The following is a 19,330-nucleotide window of genomic DNA, read 5'->3' on the forward strand; positions in this document are numbered from 1 at the left end:
AAACTTTTTCTACCCGTCACTCGTATAGTAGAAGATGCCCTAAGCGGCAAGAAGATGGCAAACTTCTATCTCGGCTAATATGGTAAGAGTGGGTTGCTAGGAGGGCGGGTTTCAAAAAGGCTATTGAGTTTTGTACTTGGTTTCGCCTCGCCGGCAGGCTATCTTGCCGTCTTCTGTCCTGTTGACTCTTTTGGGTCTCCACCGCTGATTCACTCAGTGCAAGTATACTGTTTTCGTGGGGTAAAAGGGTATAAAAAGTTATAAAGCCAATAAATGGCAATTACCTTTATAATCGGGAAATAACAATAAAAACCAAAGTTGTACTTGTATTTATCGATGAATATGTCCGGATGTTGGCTTTGATGCAGACCAGATAGTGAATGATTACACGGTAAATTTAATACTGGCTTTTGTGTATTACTCAGTTAACTTTAGATCGGCGAACAAGAAACATGGATACTTTTCAAAGAATTGAACATCAAAAAGTACGTATTGCTACAAATTGACAGACTATATGATTTAAACAAAAAACTTAAGCCCGCCAGTCGTGTACATTCTGAATCATGAGCAGTTCCCTCAGGATCCTCGAATTAACCGAACGGGTAGCTCAAATGATGTCAATGCTCTTACAATGCAATATGGTCTTACCAGGGACTTTCAGTCGATCTTTAAGCATGTAAAGGCTGAGGTCGAACGAAGGTCAACTATGACAGGATAAGTTTTACTAGGATAAGCAGTGTGGCAACCGAATGTAACTGTATGTTGTACTTCCTGCTTTTCTCTGTTTTTCAGTTCGAAACAAGTTCCTTCTGAGGAGTCGCACAACTTCCCTTTTATTTTGGAAATTATGTTTAAAACGCTTAATGTGCTATATATTAAAGTATTTCTTTAAAATATACCCAAGTTATTTTCTGGTCAGTGTAATGTAAACGACCGATTCAACTGCATATTGCATTGTCAAACTGGAATTTACTGTTTATCTGATAGTTGGGGAACTCGACTGTAGCACTCTCTCCTGTCTAATTTAAATTTATTAATTAAAATAATTAAAAACCTATCATATACCCAACATTCTTCTGATGTAATACTTACTTTCGGATTATATACTGCTAGTTTGCTATCCGAAACTTTTTTTTACAGCTTTTCCCAACAATTATTGGAGATCAAGGCCCAGTTCAATAACGATGTATAATCAACGTTGAATCGTCTAATGTTTATATAATCTAACATTATTCTGTTTACAAAAGTTTAATTGTAAAAAATAAGAAAAGTAACAATTTCAAGTAAATTATAAGGGCATCAGTGAACACTCGGTCACATTTTCAGTTTGTACAAATTAATATTTACGTGTGCAATATAACTAAGTGGGCTAAATATTCAAGCCTATATTAATATTAATAAGTAAAAGTAACTTCTTTTTATCTTCAAGAGTCAATGCAGATTACTCGCTGTTAACCAACTCGAACCATTGTCTCATGGCTTCGCTGAGCACCAGCGGCAGCTGGTTAAGGTCCCGGACTATCACATAGTAGGGAAAAGGAAAGCTGTCCAGGTAGGAATTAATGTTCACAGATCCATCTGCGTTGAACGCCACATGTTGTATGTCCAGAATTGAGTTCTAAAGGTAGCCAAGGATTAGTTAAACTCATTGAATGTTCTTTGAAAACCCATTACCTTATTGTCTGGATTATCGATAATGATGTATACCAGGAAGATGCGCTGCAGCCGCGCCAACTTAATGGCGTTCTTTACGTTTTGTGCACCCTCGCTGAATATATTACGTCCATCGCTGAGAATGAGCAAAAGGTTTTCAAACAGACCATTGTCGCCCCCCATGCCGCTCTCTTCTGCATTTGCCGTGCGTATAAAATTTAGCAGCCCGGCGATCTTTGTCTTGTCCTGAGCGAAGTTCAGAGCATTTACCAAGCGGGGGCCGTCAAACTGCTCCGTGTGATTTAGTATGATCTGCGGCGCCTCTCCAAAGGATACAATGCTAAGGCGACCACTCTCTAGAAGGGTTAGCGCTTGCGACACAAGCGAGATTGCCTCCAGAGTCAGCGTCTTGGAGTTGTTGTGGTGCATCGACTTGGAGTCATCAATGGCAATGGTGATCTTATAGTCACGCTGCGCAGGCTTGGTTCGTCGCAGCCAGATCTTGTCCTTGCGGAACTGCGAGGCAATGTATGGTATAATTTTCTTCATATTAATACGTCTTCCAGTGCGGTAGTCGCCCTTTAATCGTGTGCACTTCGTGGGCTCCAGGATAAGACGCAACTGTTCGCAAAGCTCGCGGGCATTCTGGGTCATTCTATTAGAGATGCCCTGCCATGTTTCGTAATCCTCGTGCTCCGGCTGCGCCTGTAAGTAACAAATAAGTAACAGGTACGGGCAATTTATTATGAAAGGTGCAACTTACTCCTCTGAATGTGGTCAACTGCTTTTGATACTGTTGCCTAAGCTCAATCTGTTCGGCTGAGCTCAGATCATCCGCGTGCGAGCTCTTATCCAGAAGGATTTCGGAACTGTTGAATAAGAAAACTATTATAAAAAAGAGCGGTGAACAATGATTATATTACTCACTTGCTATGCGCCGTAGTTTCCGAGCTACGAGGAACCGTCATAGTCGGCACCACCTCCCCTTCTATTTCCATTCCTTCAGGGGTCTCCAACTGCTCCTTAGACTTTTCTGTTTTAGAGGGTTTGTCGGACTTTTGCTCCGTCTTCTCGGCACCCAGTTGCTCGAGTTGAGCATCATCTTCCGGATCAACGGCTGGCTCTTCGGATTCCATTAACTCGTCAACATTTTCCGTCTCTATTTCCTCTTCGTTTGGTGGCTCATCCTCTTGATGCTGGATCTTCTTTGATTGTTCTTCGGTAGCATTGTCCAGTGTGGTTTTGTCGCTGTTTTTCGGCTCTTTTACATGCTGGTACTCCTCAGCCTCCGTCTGGTCCATGGGTTCCGGTTTCTCCTGGTCGGCATCGTCGGACTCCTTTGAGTCCTTCAGTTGATCAATTGTCTTCAGCTGTTTCAATTTGTTCTGCTCCGCCTCACCTGCAAATGTTTATTGAGAAAGTTAGTGAATAGGCTCTAATATTTGAAAGGTCTGTTTTACCTAGGGATCGCTCCTCATTGGTTCTTCCCTGTTTGCGCTTCTCCTGAGTTTGCCTTTCGTTTTTACGATCCTCCTGTGACACAGTTTCCTGAGTTTCCGCAACGCCCTGATGGCCGCCATCGTCGGCCTGTCATATTGGGTTAATTAATATTACATAAATATAAAATACAAGGATAACTAAATCTTACGTCGTTCTCGGCCTGGCCGATTCCATCCTTCTCTTCACCAGTCTCTTGTTCATCAAGCTTCTGATCTTGCTTAATGTCCGGGTCCTGTGGCTGCTGCACCTGATCGGCCGAACTGCTCTGATCAGTCTCCGGCATGGACTGAACATTTTCCTCCTTGCTGGCTTTGTCTTTAGACTGTGAGTGCTCCTCTGGTTTCTCCTCGCGCTTCTCCTCCTTCTCCTCCTTGGCATCCTCAGGACTATCTTCGGGCTTTGAATCATCTTCGTCCTCTAGCTCACCGCGTTTTTGTGTTTCGCCCTCGTCTTTTTCATCTTCTGGTGTTGCCTCTTCGCCCTCGCCCTGATCTTCTTCAGCTGGTTTTGCTTCCGTACCCGTCTCATCCTCTTCAGAGTCGTTGCCGTCGCTTTGCGGATCGCCTTCCTCTTTTGCATCAGGCTCGTTATCTCCGTCTGCTTCGGGTTCCTCAGCAGGTTGCATGTTTTCTTTCATGGCATCAATGTCAAATGGATTTTCGTCTGTGGGCTGCTCCTCCTGGTCATCGTCTCCCTCGTCGACATTATTCATATCCCCCAAATCCATTTCCTCTGGTTCTGGCGGCTCCTCCAGCTCATTGTGCATTGTATTCGTTTGCTCCTCATCCATTTCGGGATCCTTCATATCGTCAATGTCCTTGGCCTGCTCCTTGCGTTTGTCCTCTCCGCTGGGTTCATTGGTGGCATCTAAGCCGTCCTTTTCGTGCTCATCTTTGCCATCTTCTTTCGCTGCATCGTTCTTTGTATCCAAATCGTTGTGCGCATCTTTTTCATCCTTGCTGCCCTTGCCCTGATCCTCCTCGTTCATATCAGGTTCTTGTTCCTCCTCCGGCTTTTCTTCCTCGTCATCGCCCCAAATTTGGTCGTCCAACTTTTCGGCACCTTCCTCCGTTTCGCCCATTTCCTTGTTTAGATCCTCTTCTTCTTCGGACTCACCGCTGTCATCCTCCTCGGGTTTCTCCACATCCTGCATCTTGGCATCAAAATCGTCGCTCATCTCAATGCCTTTCTCTTCCTTGCAGTCTGGCTCCTGTTTATCACCCTCGTCTTTCCGATCCTCTGGGCGCTTTGCATCATCAAGTTGATCCTCGGATTCAATCTTGTCGGAGGCGTCGTTCTCACCGGTTCCATCCTCTAGGCCGAAGCCCTCACCGTTCTTGGATTCCTGCTTCGACTGTCCCTCTTCATCCTGCATGAGATCCGGTGGCACACAGAAGCCCTTACTACCGATCTCCACGAAAACGGTCAGTACTATGGACAGCATCTTGGCGGAAACCTTATGGGTGGCGAGTTGTTGGAGAAGCAAATAATCCGCGAGTAATTGGTACTGCTCCAAAACAGGCAAAAGACCTATCGCTCGTCTTACGCACAGTAGCTTATCCTGGCCTTCGAAATGGGAGTGCTTTAGTACCAGGAGTACGTTGGACAGCTTGCCGAGCACACGTGGCAGGCTTAGCTGTTGCCAATCCGAGGTCAGTTCCCCAGTGAGGCACTTCTTGAGATGCTGTTCCTGCAGCGCCTCCTTGGACTCTTCATCCTGTTCTTTTGCGTTTCCATTTTGATTAACTTCATCACTCTTAACGTGATGCTTATAAATCTTTTGCATGGACATTAGCACACTGTGGGCTATGTTAGCCAACTCTGTGTCCGCGTTGGCCAAATCTATGGACTCTGGAGTTATTTCACTGTAGTTCTTCAATCGCACGCTATCCAAAAGCTCAACAATTGGTTGCGCTAATGGCAAATAATCGTTTTGTCCTGTTCTGAGTAGTTCTAAGGTCTTCTTTATATTCTCTAGGATTTCCGCGTAGCTCTTCTGGTAAGTCTCACACTTTTCGCTAGATAGATACTCCAGATTTGCGTTGTTCAGCTCATTTAGCAATTCTTGGCTTCTGCTTAGGATCTGTGTACATAGACTCTGGAGTTCACTTTGGGCTAAGGTAATTTTCCGTACCAGCAAGCGGTTTTCGGATTCTTCATTGAATGAGCTTGGAGCACAACTTAACAGCAGTTTCCACTGCTTCAGGACGTAGTGAATCTGGCGAAGATGTTGCTTTATTTCCATTGCTATATCTGAACTCTTTACGAAGTTGAGAGTCGACGCATTTATATCGGCCTGTGGAATAATTTCTGCCAACTTACGCAAGCTGTCCAGTGAATTCCTCAGCTCATGAAGCTCTTTGGTGGATCCAGACAGCTGCTCCCGCTGCTGTTGCACCAATAGGAACAAGTCCACAGCAAAGCCCTTGATGCGTTCGATATTGGGAGGGCCGAGTTCCGACAACGGAGTCAGCATAATGTTTTGCAGGAGCTTTAACTTGAACACACTCTTCATATAGTACAAGTCCAGATGCTCATCCAGCTGCTGGGCAGTGGAGTGGAGTCGCGGCAACATGGATCGAATGGAATAGGGGGGAAGTTGGAAGTCCTCAAACTCGTTACGCAAAGAAAGCTCCAGAAGGCCAGTCTTATAGTTGGCACCCAGTCGATGGAGCATCTTGAAGAGATCCGTGAGAGCCTTGCGTTTTTGCTGAAGGATCTGCTTTGCCTCCTGCTTCTGTTGAGTTCTTTCCTTCGAACGATCAACGTTAAGGGAACGTAAATGCTCACATCGCTCTAACTGACTGGCCAGCAAGTCATCCAGCTCCGTGATCAGCTCGCCGTAGGGAACCTGTCCCAACGTTTCCTTGACTACATGTCGTGCAGTTCGGAAGTGCTTGTCCAAGCGTTGGAGCAGTGTGTTATCCGACAGGAACTCCTCCTGGATGGCAAACTTCTCCAGTAGCTTCTCACTGGCCACGAATTGTTGTCGCTCGGTGTGCAGATACTTTATTTTATTGTAATTTCTCAACCCCTTGCCCTTGTCGGTGCCAAAGGTGTAGTCTTTGGCAGTGGAGTCCTTTGGTTGAAATACCTCACTAATCTTCTCCTGAATCGAGAGTCGGTATTCCTTTAGGAACTTGTTCAGGTTGCGGTGTACACTGGCCACACTGTTGCGCATGCTAAAGTAGCTTAAGTCCTTGCTATAGCTCTGTATCTTCACAAACTCCTTTAGCTTCTTTTCGATGGGCGAACGACGTAATTTCGCAGAGTCTGCTATCTCGCTAGCAAACTGGGAGAAATAAAGCTGGAGATTATGTAATGCTGCAATTAGGGGAGGCAGTCCATTAATTTTTCCGGCCCTCTCGACATTGTGCAAGTACAATTCAAATCCTTGAAGAAGCTGCAGCCGAATATGGAAATCACCGTAGCAGGAGGCCTCCACAAACTGTCTTAAGATGCGCACCACCTGTGCAAGTTCCAAACGCTGGGACTCTCCCAAATCCTGAGCATCCAACAAATGATCCTGTGCAAAGCGTTGCTCGGCAAGTTTAATGTCGGTATACGAATGATCTAGTTGCTTCTGGTGTATGAATTGTTGCAGCAGGTTGTAGATGAAGAACCAGTAACGATAGGCTTGTAACTCCACTTGAGCGGCCGTTTGTCCTAGACAATTGCGCCAGTGCTGCAGCTCCAATCTAGTCCAGCGTTGGACAAACTCGGCCACCTCGATTTCCTCCGACACCAGATTGTTGTTCCTGTGGGCCACTTCATTCCAGAGTGCCAACTTCTGTCTTAGCAGCTGGAAGCCCGTATTGAAACGAACCACAGGCGCATGAGCCGGCAGTCGACGGATGCGAGAGATGACCAGCTTGATGTCCGCAAGACCTGCGTGCTCAGGATACTGTTCCAGTTGTTCCAGCACACGCTTCTCTATCCGCTCCATGACATCCAGGCAACATTGAATTTCACTAATATTTGAATCTTTGTAAAAGTCGTAAGGGGAACTGGATACTCCTTCCTCCAGTTCGATATCCCTCAGCTGTTTCTGCTGCAGAGCCAATCCAAAAGCCAATCCATTGCAGGCCCTTTCGGCTAGACTCGATCCTAGGGCTGTCTTGTAGTGACCATGTAGGTTTGCAAACACCTGGAAGCGTGCTTGATAAGGCGCGAGCAAATGGAGCTCTAATTCCTTCGATGATTTGGGTTGCTCTTTATAGTAAACCTGAGTATGGCGAGTCATCACGTCTATAAAGTTGCGTGCCAGGAACGCATAATCCTCCTCAACTACAATCTGAGATTGTTTGTCCTTCGCACTGGCCTTTTTGTCCAGTTTCAGGACTTGCTCCAAAGTTGGTTGAGACACGAACTCGGCAAAGTCCTCGTCCAGGTTCGTAGGGAAGTTGTGCTCGATTTCCTGCATCTCAATTAGCTCTTCACTATCCACTCCTCCCTTGGTCTTGGTCACATACAAACTTTCTGCTTCCGCTTTCAGTTGACAGCGACGGTGCTCCTCCTGCTGCCAGGTCTGGTTGCAAATGCTTAACGCATCATCGTATGCCGCAAATGTAGTTTCGTCTATTACTCTTCCCAGCGCGATGTAATTGCTCAGCTCGCTTAACTTGGCTTTCAGCAAACGGAAGTACTCATATTCACTATGAGGAAGCTCGGCCAATAAGCCGTAAAGCCTGCTATTCCTAATTACCAGCGGATGCTGGGATGGGAATTGAACAATATCACCGATTGTTTGCTGCATCTGCTCTGCCTGCGAAACGCTGCCAGCCTGCTGCACTCTGGTGAAAATCACTTTAAGGGACTCCAATCCAAAACGCAGCTGGTTCACAGAGCACTTGATGGGCTCCACAAAGTCTTGGTAGTATGCTGAGTACCTGGAAAGGGTGTGGTGAACGAATCTCTGAGCATTTGCTAGCCACAGGTCTAGTTTTCCCAGCACCTCAATGCTGCTCTTCAGTTGGGCACTTGTGGCGACATGAAGTCCTTGGAAGTTTTCCCATTCCGAGTGAATAACCTGGAAAAGCTTATAAAGCGACTCACAATCGCCATTCGAGTGCAGGAATTGAGTAATATCCTGGACCAGAGACGCATATAGGCACTTTTCCGGACGCAAAGCCAACTTTTGCGAAAGCTGTTGTTGCCGCTGGAGAGCCGTCCTTAATCTTACCTCCAGTTCACTGTAAATTTCCTCGCCAAAGTGACGATATTTCATCGCGATTTTCATGAAATCATAGGCGGTTGTCAAAGTGCTAAGGCAATCGATATCCTCCGCTACGTATTCGTTTTTAAGGCGATTCTTTTCCACGGGATCAATCAACGGGGTGTTCGTGAGCAAGCACAACTCAATGGCTCCCACCAGGGCATTAGTTAGCGAAACTTCAAAATCTGTTGTTATAGAGGCATTATTGTTTTCTTCTTTCTCCAATTTTTCAATAATTTTCTCGAGTTCTTTGGCACAGCTTTCAAAGCCGTGGTTAGCTTTCTGTTCCTGCTCACTTAAATTCCTCACATAATCCAGCTCTTTTAGTAGTTGACTTGCATTTTCCTTGACCTGCAAGAGATTATTGACTTCTCCAGTATATCTGGAAGTCAATAGCTGAGAATTCTCCCAGATCAGGTGTCGTGTTTGCTGCAAAGCGGATCGCCATTCTAGCAGCTCGCTTAGGGGAACCGATCGCAGCTGGCCGTTGGGTTGACATATCAGCGATAAAATGACGCCTGATAAAGCAGGGCCTTGATATCTAAATCGGCTTGATATATCCGTGCTACCGTCTTCTGAAGGACCTTGAACACAATCCAGACGGGTGGAAAGATTTTCCAATTGGTAGCATTGAACGGAATTTCGATACTGCCTTTGATAAGAACGCAGTCCTTTGTAGCCACCACCAATCTTTTCCAGCAGCACTGCGAACTCCCCCTGATCCTGCAGCTCATTTACTTCCTTCTTGAGTGCAATCCAAGCATTAGTGATTTCGGTATGGTTAGCACTCTCAAGCGTCTTCAGGCAATGCCAAAGATTGCTGTTTAAGGTAAGCAACTGATCTGCATACAGGGGGTTCACCTGCTCATCGAAGTCGTCGCGAAGAGTTCCAGTCAAGAGGCGTTCCATGAATAGTTCTCTCAATGCAGCAATTAATAGTTTCGGCGTATTAGTTGGTATCCCATCTGGATGTATATAAGATTCACTTTCTTCAGTTTCCGCTTCCAAAAGTGTCTTGATACTGTTTAAGTCTAATTCCAAGTCCATTACATTCTCAGCACTGATTTCTTGAGCTTCCTTTAACGTTGTTTGCAGTTTTAGCAGGTGCGACTGTAGTGTCTCATTCCGCAGGGAACCACTTATTTCAAAAGACTTGGGTTGAAAAGCAGTGGTGTGCTTACGCAGAAAAGATCGCCACTTGTTCGCGTCATCTGTTTGTAGAAGAAGCCATCTTTTGAGCCAGGAGGACAACTCCAAGTTTCCATAGCTGGGCACCACTGACAATAATTTTTCCAATTCATCTAATTCTGTATGGCGTTGGATCTATGTTTAAGAGAAATATGAAATCATTTGAGCAATATGTAAATTGTCTGTAAAATGTAACTTACCTGTTGATCCTGGTAATACGGCTGGAACTGGGTGAACTGCTTGGAATAAATCTTGCAAGTTACGTTTAGAGGTCGTCTCGTCTCCTCGATGTATTTTTTGATTTTTAGAGTACGGTCTTGAATGGCAAGCATCCGTGCACAGCCGCTTTTGGCTGTCAATTCAATCAAAGGAACAAGGAGATGCTTTTCAAGCCACTGGAAATGGAGAACCAATTTATGCATCAGAGGCACATGTAGCTCATTGCTGTACAGAAGCTTTTGCTGTGCTGTGGCCAAAATTCGATTGAACCAATGGAAGCGTGTAACTAAGTGTGCATACTGAGGAAGATCCAAATCAGCCGTCTCTAGATCCTCCAGCAAACTAGTATGAAGAACTTCGAGGAAGCTCGAGAAATTGGCTAGAAAATGATTGGCGTATTTTTCAGTCACTTGTTGCTTACAGAGGGCCTGTGAATACTGCAGTGCATTCATTTGCTGCACTGCAGTAACTGAACTGACGGGTATGATATCGACCACAAGGCGCGCCAAAAGCAAGGCACTCAGATTTAAAGGATTTAGTTCAGAATTCGATTCAGCTGTTGAGTAATCACGAAGTCTCGGAATGAGTTTTCGATTCCAAGGTAGATTCACCAAAGTTCCTGTATCGGAGTTACTCCTTTTCTGCAAGCAATTGTAAAGATTCTGCGAAAGTTCTTGAAAAGCATGGTCCTTCGATAGCCAAGGTTGAAGGTAGAGATGTCTTAATTCCAAGTCTCCGAAGGCCGACGACTCGTAGAGCATATAAAGGAAATGACGAATGAGCTTCTGCGGATTTCGCTGATCCAATTTGAGTTTCTCCATCTCTTGGAAGAGAGATGACAACCGCTTTTGGGGAATTCTTCGTTCTGAATACCCATCAAGCAACACCTTTAACGCCACAGCCTGACGTTTAATTAATGTCAACGAGTTGAGGTTTCCAGAATTAAGTATTACATCGCTAAGGAAATCCTCCTGGATAGCAGCACCTTCCTCAAAAACTTCCGTTTCGGCCAGCACCACTTCACGCAGTTTATTCTGGTAATAAGACAATCCATATCCCATTAGGTCCGTGTTGGCTGAGTATACATAAACCTCCATGGCGGCCACATAAATAGCACGTTTAAGCTCATAGCCAATTCTTCTGTAGGCAGCGCTTAAAAAGGCAAACTGTGTCAGGTGCGATATGGAGTATTTATTGAACTCAGTCAGCTGACTTAATCCCTTATGCACTCTTAGTATACAATCTATGGCCTCCATTTCACGCACACCCTGCTCATGAACAAAGGCACGCAAATCATCTACAGAATAGGTGTCCCTAGATAGAGATAGCTCCACACATCGGTTTCGCATGGCTCGCGATAGCTCGCCATTCTTTGGATCCACGGTAAGGAAAGCACGGAAATTGGTTGATTTGTAAACCACCTCGGCACTGTCCTGTGCACTTATTCCTTTCTCAGCGATTAGTAAGCTTCCATTTGGCTCGAATACAGGATTTAGGCGATCCAGAACGGCCGAGGAGCAGAGATTAACATGCTCCAGCAAGATGTATTGGCCGCATTTCAATGAGGTAACAATCTGAGAGTCCACCCATTCGAATGATCCTCCCGTGTTGAGGGAATCTGCCGTTTTTATGTACGCTTGAAGCAGCAAAAGCTGGGACTTGATTTCTGCCAACTGCTGAAGTGCTATCACTTGGCAGTTCTGTGGCGTTGCCTCTAAAACCTCTATGATCTTACCTAGAGATCCCAGACGCTCGCTGAACAGTTTTAGCTCGTCCAACACACTGTGTTGATGGGGCTCTGAAAACTTATGCTGTAGAAGATTGTTTTTAATATTTCAAAATTTACATTTACCTGTTGTTACTTTGGCAAGCTTGTTGTACATGCTCCATTTGTTCCACAACTGTTCCACAAACTCCGAATGTGTGTGCAGGACAAATGCCCGTTGAACACAAGAAAAAACTAGAGTCTCCACTTTCTTGTAAATTATTTCTAGATGTCTATTTAAGTCGATCTAGTATGGGAAAAAAAGGGTAAGCTCCATGGAAATGTTACCAGCTTATGGTAAAAACTTACCTGCTGGAAACTACCAGTTACGGAGTCGTCAATGATATCCGTATTACATAGGCGATTGGACAGCACGCAGAGCGCGTCTATCAGCTTGGTCTTGCCACTGTCCGTCGATCCGCACAGCAGTAGAGGCTTCTCCATGTGAACAGCCTCGACGATTTGCTTAAGCTGCTGCCTCTGACTGTCCAGCAGCAATGGTGCCTGCTCCTGTCGATTTACCAAGTCCAGAACATCCGCTTGCTTGCGGCTCAAAACCACATCGTTAAGATATACTTTATCTGCTGTCCAATAAAGAGCGACATCGTTTGAAATCTGATTAAGGTGTTCAGCATCGCATAAGAAAACGGTTGAAAAGACATTTCGAATGTACGATTTATCTTGATCGCAGCGCATCCTTTGGTAATAGACCAACTGCATCCTTTCGTAGAGGGTGAGCAGAAAATCCTTGAAAGCGGCTTGGAATGATGACGGTGAAGCCCCCAAAATGTATCCAGTTTGAGGGTTGTGGAGCAGATCACACCAGCGGAGAATATCACGCAGATTGAACTCATATGGACCGCCCTTGTAGCCAAACTCCATGGAAGCCACCCCCCGATCGAGTTGTTCAGAAAAGCGCACCAAACGAGCACCCAAATCAAATGAATCCGATTTGCATGAACCTTCCATTCCTGAATATATCTCAAAAAGATTGCCTTCAGCTTTCTGATCTAACAGTTCTGAAAAATATGCATTCAACTTATCAAAGTACTTTCCGTACTTCTCAGTTACCACATGTAGCAGATCCTCAGTGGAGAGCTTGCGCAGATAAACTTTGGTAAAACGATTAAGGAAGGATTGGGGCAATCCCTTACGGCCGCCGCCTTGCTTCAAAGGATTCTGGCACGCAAAAATGCGAGTCGAGCCAGCTAAATGGAAACTCTTGTTTAGCTCCGGAATGTAGACTTCTCCGCGATGATCCAGCACCGCATTAAGACCCTCCAGCACAGATTGAGGAGCTAAATTCAGTTCGTCCAGCAAAATCCATGTGTTCTTTGCCTTAAGGGCAGCCAAAAGCGGTCCATCGCGCCAGACAAAGCTGCCTATTTGACGCTCTGTAGCGGCTGTATTTGATTCTAGCAAGTTATCCTCAGCAGGTAGGTCGGTTCCAAACAAATCAGCCAAGTCCGTGTGCTCGCAAAGATTAATCCGCACAATTTGGTACCCAATGGCAGATCCTATGCTCTCCACAATGGATGTTTTGCCCACACCAGGTGGGCCTTCCAAGAGCACTGGCTTTTGAAGGGAAAGCGCGGATAACAGACGGAATAAGTTCTGCTTGGTAGTGGGCGCATCGAATAAGAAATCCTCTTTGGCCGACGCCAAGCGCTCCTGATTAACGTCTATGAAAAATGGTCGAATGCCAAACCGACATTCATTCAGCTCGACTTCGGTTCCTCGCTTCTCGCTGAGTTCCTCCAGGGTAAACTTTTCTTGCAGAATAAGACTCGCTTGTTTGATGGCCTGTTTAACTATATTGGATTTTAGCAGCTCCACCTGTTCCTGGGATTCATGGGGAAGCATTTCCAAGGCATCAAGGAAAATTGTTTCCAAGCCGAATATTGCCTGTTCTGCAAAACTAAGCTTTGCATTGCTAACCATGTAATTAGCCCAGGCCAAGATGTCGCGTACTGAAAACTTGAACTTGTCGTTGGTATCGCGGATGTGGAGCACGACATCCACCAGGTACTCAGCAACTTTATGGGTGTTGATCGCTTGGTTTTCGTGCTCATTTTGGCGTCGCATGCAGTTGTAGGCGATCTCGATGAGGTCCTCCTTGTTGTCTGAGGGCAAACACCAGACCTCAGTGAATCGATTTCTTAAGGCAGGCGATAACTCCTTTTTACCGAAGTCCCCGCCGGGATTCATGGTGGCAAGGAACTGAAAGCCGGACTTGGCCTGCACCACAAAGTCGGGACTTGCATCCAACTCGGAAATGCCACCCTTCTCAGCCAGCAATACGGTACGTTCTGGTTCTAGTATGCAGTTCAGCCGCTCCAAAACGGAATCCTCAGCAAGTGATATCTCATCGGCCATAAAATACGAACCCTCTTGCATAGCGTAAATCAATGGGCCATCGGCCCACTCGAAGAGTTGCGTTGATTCCTTTCCTCGACAAGGACGCAATCCTCCCAGAAAATCTGCTCCTTCCGTATGCATGTGACAGTTGAGAATGCGCAGCTGAACATCAGCGATGCTAGCAAGAAGTTGGCACACGGTGGTCTTTCCACAGCCCGTTGGGCCAACCAATAAGACAGGCTCGTCGAACTCCAAGGCCTTGGCGGTGACCACGGCCATGCGTGTCATATTCCGAGTCCAAACGATGTCGTCACGCAGCTTAAAGTTTCTTATGGCGTCAAGAATTTTTCTACTTACCATAGAGGAGCTTTCCCTCTCGGTTTGAATATCAAACAGCGTCTGGAGATCAAGCTTTTTGCGGAAGTTGGCGAAAAGAGTCTTCTCTATCAGCTCGTGTTCCTCCTGTGAACGGACTTTTGAGGATAGTACCAGGTAGCCTTCCTCAACGAGATGCTGGTTCCAGTCGTACCTGTTGTCATCGTGCAGAGACTTATCCGCATGGGTGTATCGATTGCCCCACCGGAAAAGATCGCGCAGTGTGAAGACCTGCTTGGAGGTATTTTTGCGATGTTGCTGCAATTGGGTCATGCATTGCACCATCTTGCGGGCATATGTCGGTGGAATAAAGCAGCGCTTTTCGAGAATGGTTTCCAACTCTCCGCGTGGTATGTCAGCGAAGTGAAGCTCTATGAAACGATTTTTGAAGGCACGAGACAGCGTTTTCCTTCCTCCATAAAGACCTGGAGGATTCTGTGTGGCAAACAACATAAAGTTGGGATGAGCTTTCACCAAAGTCTGCGTCTCTGCAATATACAGCTCCCTGTTGTCATCCAACACTCGATTTAGGGCCTCCAAAATATCCGTAGACGCAAGATTGAGTTCGTCCAGTATAATCCAGAAGCCATGGCGCATGGCTTGCACCAGTACTCCCTCCCTGAATGTCAGCTTTCCATCCAAATCCGCTGCGTAGGTTCCAATATACTCCTGAAGATCCGTGTGCTCGTGGTTGTTAATGCGCAGACATCGATTTCCGCTCCTTCTAGCCACGTAGTCAATTAAACTGGTTTTACCCGCACTGGTGGGTCCCTGAAGCAGAATCGGTAGTTTTCCAATCGAGATGATTCGAGCCAGATCCTTTAGATTCTTCTTTACACTCTGCGTAAGAATATAGTGGGTACACGGCTGCGGCTCCAGATTGCCCGGCTGGATCCAGTATCCCTCGAAGTCCAGATAATTCTCTCCCAACTGTGGCAACTGCTTACTCAATATAGCTTTGACATTCGAAAGGAGCGCATTCTGGATGAGGAGCAACACCACGTGGTGCGAGTCCGGATCCAATTGGGTGAGAAAACTCAAACAGAAACTCTCGTACAAGTTTCGCTCGATAGAGCCGCACAGATTTCTGGCGCAGATGCGCAAACTTCGACACAGTGTGCGCAGGGAATACACCGGGCGATTCCCAAGACCATCGTTTAGCTGCAGCTCGGAAAGTTTCCGCAGAGACTTGTATAGCTGAACGATGCTGTGCACGGACTTCCTCTGGATGCCTGTGTTTGCCAAATAATCGCTCACCAACAAACTCAAATCTGCATCCGTTGTAAGTTCATCCACAAAGAATTCCGTGAAGCGATTACGTATGCCCACAGGCAAATCCTTCTTGCCAATATCCGTATTGGGATTCATACAGGCAAAGATGCGGAAATCTGGATGCCGTTTAACGGGAGTGAAATCACCACGTTCCAAGAGAACCACTGAACCCTCGGGTTCTAGGATGGTTGAGAGACATTCTAACGTCTCCGCTGAGGCCAAATTAATTTCATCCAACAAAACCCAGTCTCCGTTGCTGATGCAGTTTACCAGAGAGCCGGGTATAAATGCGAAGGAGATGTTAATGCTCTTATCCAGTTGCATTTGAAGCTTCTGTAACTTTTCTCTCAGCGTCTGCCAGCGGGGAAGCAACTTATTCGCCTTCAGTTCCGGATTCTTGGCCACCTGTAGGCAAATATTGATCATGGTGCGAATGATCACAGCATGACGTCCACTGTTGTAGTGTGTGGCGAACAAGCGCAGAAACTGCAAGTTCTTCTCTTGATTGAAGGTATCGCACAGAAGATACTCGAATTCATTTCGCAGTGGTGCCAGTACGTAGTTGAGTTCCACGGGCTTAAAGCCGCCTACCAAATCCGACACATCTGATTGGTTGTTCATATTGACCACCACCAATTTATGTTCCGTCCGCTCGGCAAGGTATTGTACTGAAGATGTCTTGCCCACTCCGGTTTCGCCCACCAAAAGAACTGGCTCAGAATGGGTGACGCACACAGCAATCCGTTCCAAGATGCAGCTGGCGAGCCGAGTGAACGAAAAGGTGGTTCTCTTGTTGCTGACTTTACCAATTGCTCTTCTTGTTTGTTGTGATAACTTTTGGCGCTTCAGGTCCTGCTCCGAAATATCTTCATTCTCACTATTATTTAAATCCGATTTGGCCAAAAGGCTCGCTCTTCCAATTTTTATGTGCTCCAGTCCAAATTCCACATCTGGTTTGTATTCGTTTGCAAAATGTTCGCAACGAGAACGGATGATCCCCAGTTTGGCTCCTATGCTCGTGATCAAGGTAACCTTTTCTTTGCTCTGCGGTAGATAAGAACAAAATACGTCTACTGCGTTTTGGAAAACGAAATAGGCACATTCCGAGCTAGTCACTGAAAACTGTGGGTTGGAGCGGTGGCACAGCTTTACCAAATCACGGGTCGACACCAATCTGCCAGAATTGGGGCTCGAGGTAAGAGGCACTTGCTCGAAGGGAAGGGCCACATATTGCTCTGTGTTGTCTGCCTTGTCTCCCGATTCCTGCTGCCTCAAGTTATCCGCGGATGTGTGATTTCCACTGGAGAAGGTGAGGAATACATCCACAATCCTATTGGCCACTGTCGACAGTTTGGGATAGTTGATACTGACCATTTTGCATAGCTCATTCCGGGACAGAGGAAGTATATTGATGGTATATAGATATTTGTCCAAAAGTGAATAAAGCGATTTTTGGCTTGAGTTGCTGGCTGATTTGTTTGTACTAAGAGATAAAAGTAGTCATTAAACACATTCACATAAACGTTATTAATTTTCTTACCGCACTGTGACAAACAACTGAAACCCGGGCTCTATTTTCACGGAATCACGAAATCCGGGAACACTAAGGCATTGACGCTCTAAAAGGCTACTAAGAATGGTGTAGGTGTCTTGCGTTGCAGCATCCAAGTCCTCCAGCAACAACCAATAACCATGCATCACGGCCTACAATTATAAATATGTGGTAAAAAAAATACTTATAAAAATGGACTAATTAACTAACCTGTGTCAAAACACCTGGCAACCAAACAAACTCTCCAGGCACATCAGTGCAGCGATATTGGCCTAGTAGCATCTTGCTATCGGTCTGATCTCCAAGCTGAATACGTAAAAATCCACTCTTTTTGGTAGTCTCGCCCGGGTCCAGTAATTCTTCCAGAGGCAACTCCTCCAGCTTGCGCTTGCTTCCTGTTGTCTTTGCCTTCTTTTTCGGTGTCAATAATTGTTCCTCCTCTTCAGCTTTCTTTAAAGCCTTCTCCCTACTTTCAATCTCATTTGGCTTGGGACAAATGCGTCCAGTTTTGCGGGCCAGGTACTCAATAAGCGTGGTTTTGCCACAACCCACGGGTCCAGAAAGACAGATGGGCTTGGCAGCTGCTACTCCTAGGGCAATGCTCCGCAGATTAACCACAGTTGAATCCACCTTTACAATGCGATCGTAGCATCCATCGGTGCTTGCATAGAACTCTAGATTCTCCTTATTAAATGTGGGCAGTAAAACACCCTCGATATTTGTCACGGATTGATTGATTCCCTGCAAATGCAGGTTCAATAGTTGGTCGGAAGCATCTGGTGTATAGCTGCAGAGGTTGTTTCTGGCTGTGTTCCATGCCTGCTCCCTTTCCTGATCGAACTCCAGACGTGTTTTAGTCGATATTTTCTCGTTCAAAGAATTTAGCTGAGGGGCACTCATGTTGGTCAGCATAGCCACGATGTAGTTGCAATAAAGCTGTGTCTTCGGGCTGGATGAATTGTGTGTATATGTTGCTATAAAGCTGGACCAGTCCCACAGCTCGCGAAAATAGGGCGTATCACTTTTCAGCAATTGAAAACAGCATTTGATGAGCTCCAAATCTTCTAGATTATCAGCGTGATTGCCATTTTTAGACTTTTTACTAGGCAGACTGCCATTACTCTGTTGTTTCTCAAAAGGAGCTGGCTTGTCGTGAAAGTAGCTTTTGGCAAATCTGAAAGATAAGTGTTTAAATGTTTATGGTAAAAAATGTTTAATCATAAAAACCTACCTTTGCGCATCGAGCGAGAAATTCATGAGCTTGGACAGCGCCACGCACTCCAGCTGATACGTATGAAATCTTTGGCTAGCGGAGTCCCATCGGAGCGCCATGGAGAGCAGCAGGAGAAGCTGCTCCTCAAAACTAGCGGCAATCGGCACCGTGTAAGCGGGCAAAGGCAGTTGCTCACTGAGCGACCGGAATAGTCGCTCCACATCCTGAGGCACGTATTTCTAAAGCATGAACAAGAAATAAGCCTTTTACTCTGCAATCCATCAAAGCTAACTCACCTGCTTCTTGATAAACTTCTGTAAACTTTGCGAAAACACGTTGTCTTCAGATTCGTTCGCAGTAAGTTCCAGCAACCGCTGGGCGCCTAGCCGCAGCTTGCTGACGTTCACCTCCATTTCAACAGGATCCACTCAACTGATTTTTAAGTACTATTTCTATTATATTTAACCTTTTCCAGCTCAAAATGCAGCACTATGTCCCGGAATGAATGGCAAAACACACGCGAATTTAAAACACGTGCAACAAACACAACCAGTGGTACCACCCTGTTCATTGTCGACCATATGATCGGAACTTAGTGGCAGGGCTCGCTGTTTGTTTACCTTTTTGCCGGCACGCCACTGTAGTCTGGCAACGCTAAATGCGTGTTTTGCTTGGTGTTTGTTGTTGTGGCTTATGTTTACATTTAAGCGACAGTGTTCACTCAATAGAGCGACCGAAGGGTACGGTGTTAACAGAATATTATTATCAAACATTTTAAAAATATCAGTGGATTTAAATGAAGTCAAACTTTTTATTTATTTTTATCTTTTATTATCTTATACATATGTATATTTATTTTTATTTATTTTTATTTATTTTAGTTAAATGTATTTATTGGACTTATAGTTAGGGACCAATTTGATTTCATTAAGAATCTTCGGATATTTTTTTATTGTATCATCTAAGCATCTTAAATCTTTTGTTTTTGATAATTCATGGAATATAAATGGAGACTCATTT

The 19,330-nt window shown here is 45.5% G+C and overlaps 1 protein-coding gene across 1 annotated transcript; it reads right to left on the reverse strand.

Moving 5' to 3' along the window:
* Nucleotides 1–1,192: 1,192 nt before the first annotated feature.
* LOC117137865 (midasin) lies at nt 1,193–18,723 on the reverse strand. Its single transcript, XM_033299582.1, has 13 exons — nt 18,607–18,723; nt 18,329–18,549; nt 17,308–18,271; nt 17,086–17,249; nt 11,850–17,028; nt 11,628–11,787; nt 9,757–11,573; nt 3,302–9,691; nt 3,114–3,240; nt 2,581–3,052; nt 2,417–2,522; nt 1,675–2,358; nt 1,193–1,618 (listed from the first exon to the last, which is right to left on the reverse strand). Exons 1-13 carry the CDS (start codon nt 18,721–18,723, stop codon nt 1,442–1,444), a joined length of 16,578 nt encoding a protein of 5,525 aa, XP_033155473.1. The 3' UTR covers nt 1,193–1,441.
* Between the last annotated feature and the right edge of the window lie 607 nt (nt 18,724–19,330).

This window comes from Drosophila mauritiana, chromosome 2R (genome assembly GCF_004382145.1).
Source record: "Drosophila mauritiana strain mau12 chromosome 2R, ASM438214v1, whole genome shotgun sequence".
NCBI lineage: Eukaryota > Metazoa > Arthropoda > Insecta > Diptera > Drosophilidae > Drosophila > Drosophila mauritiana.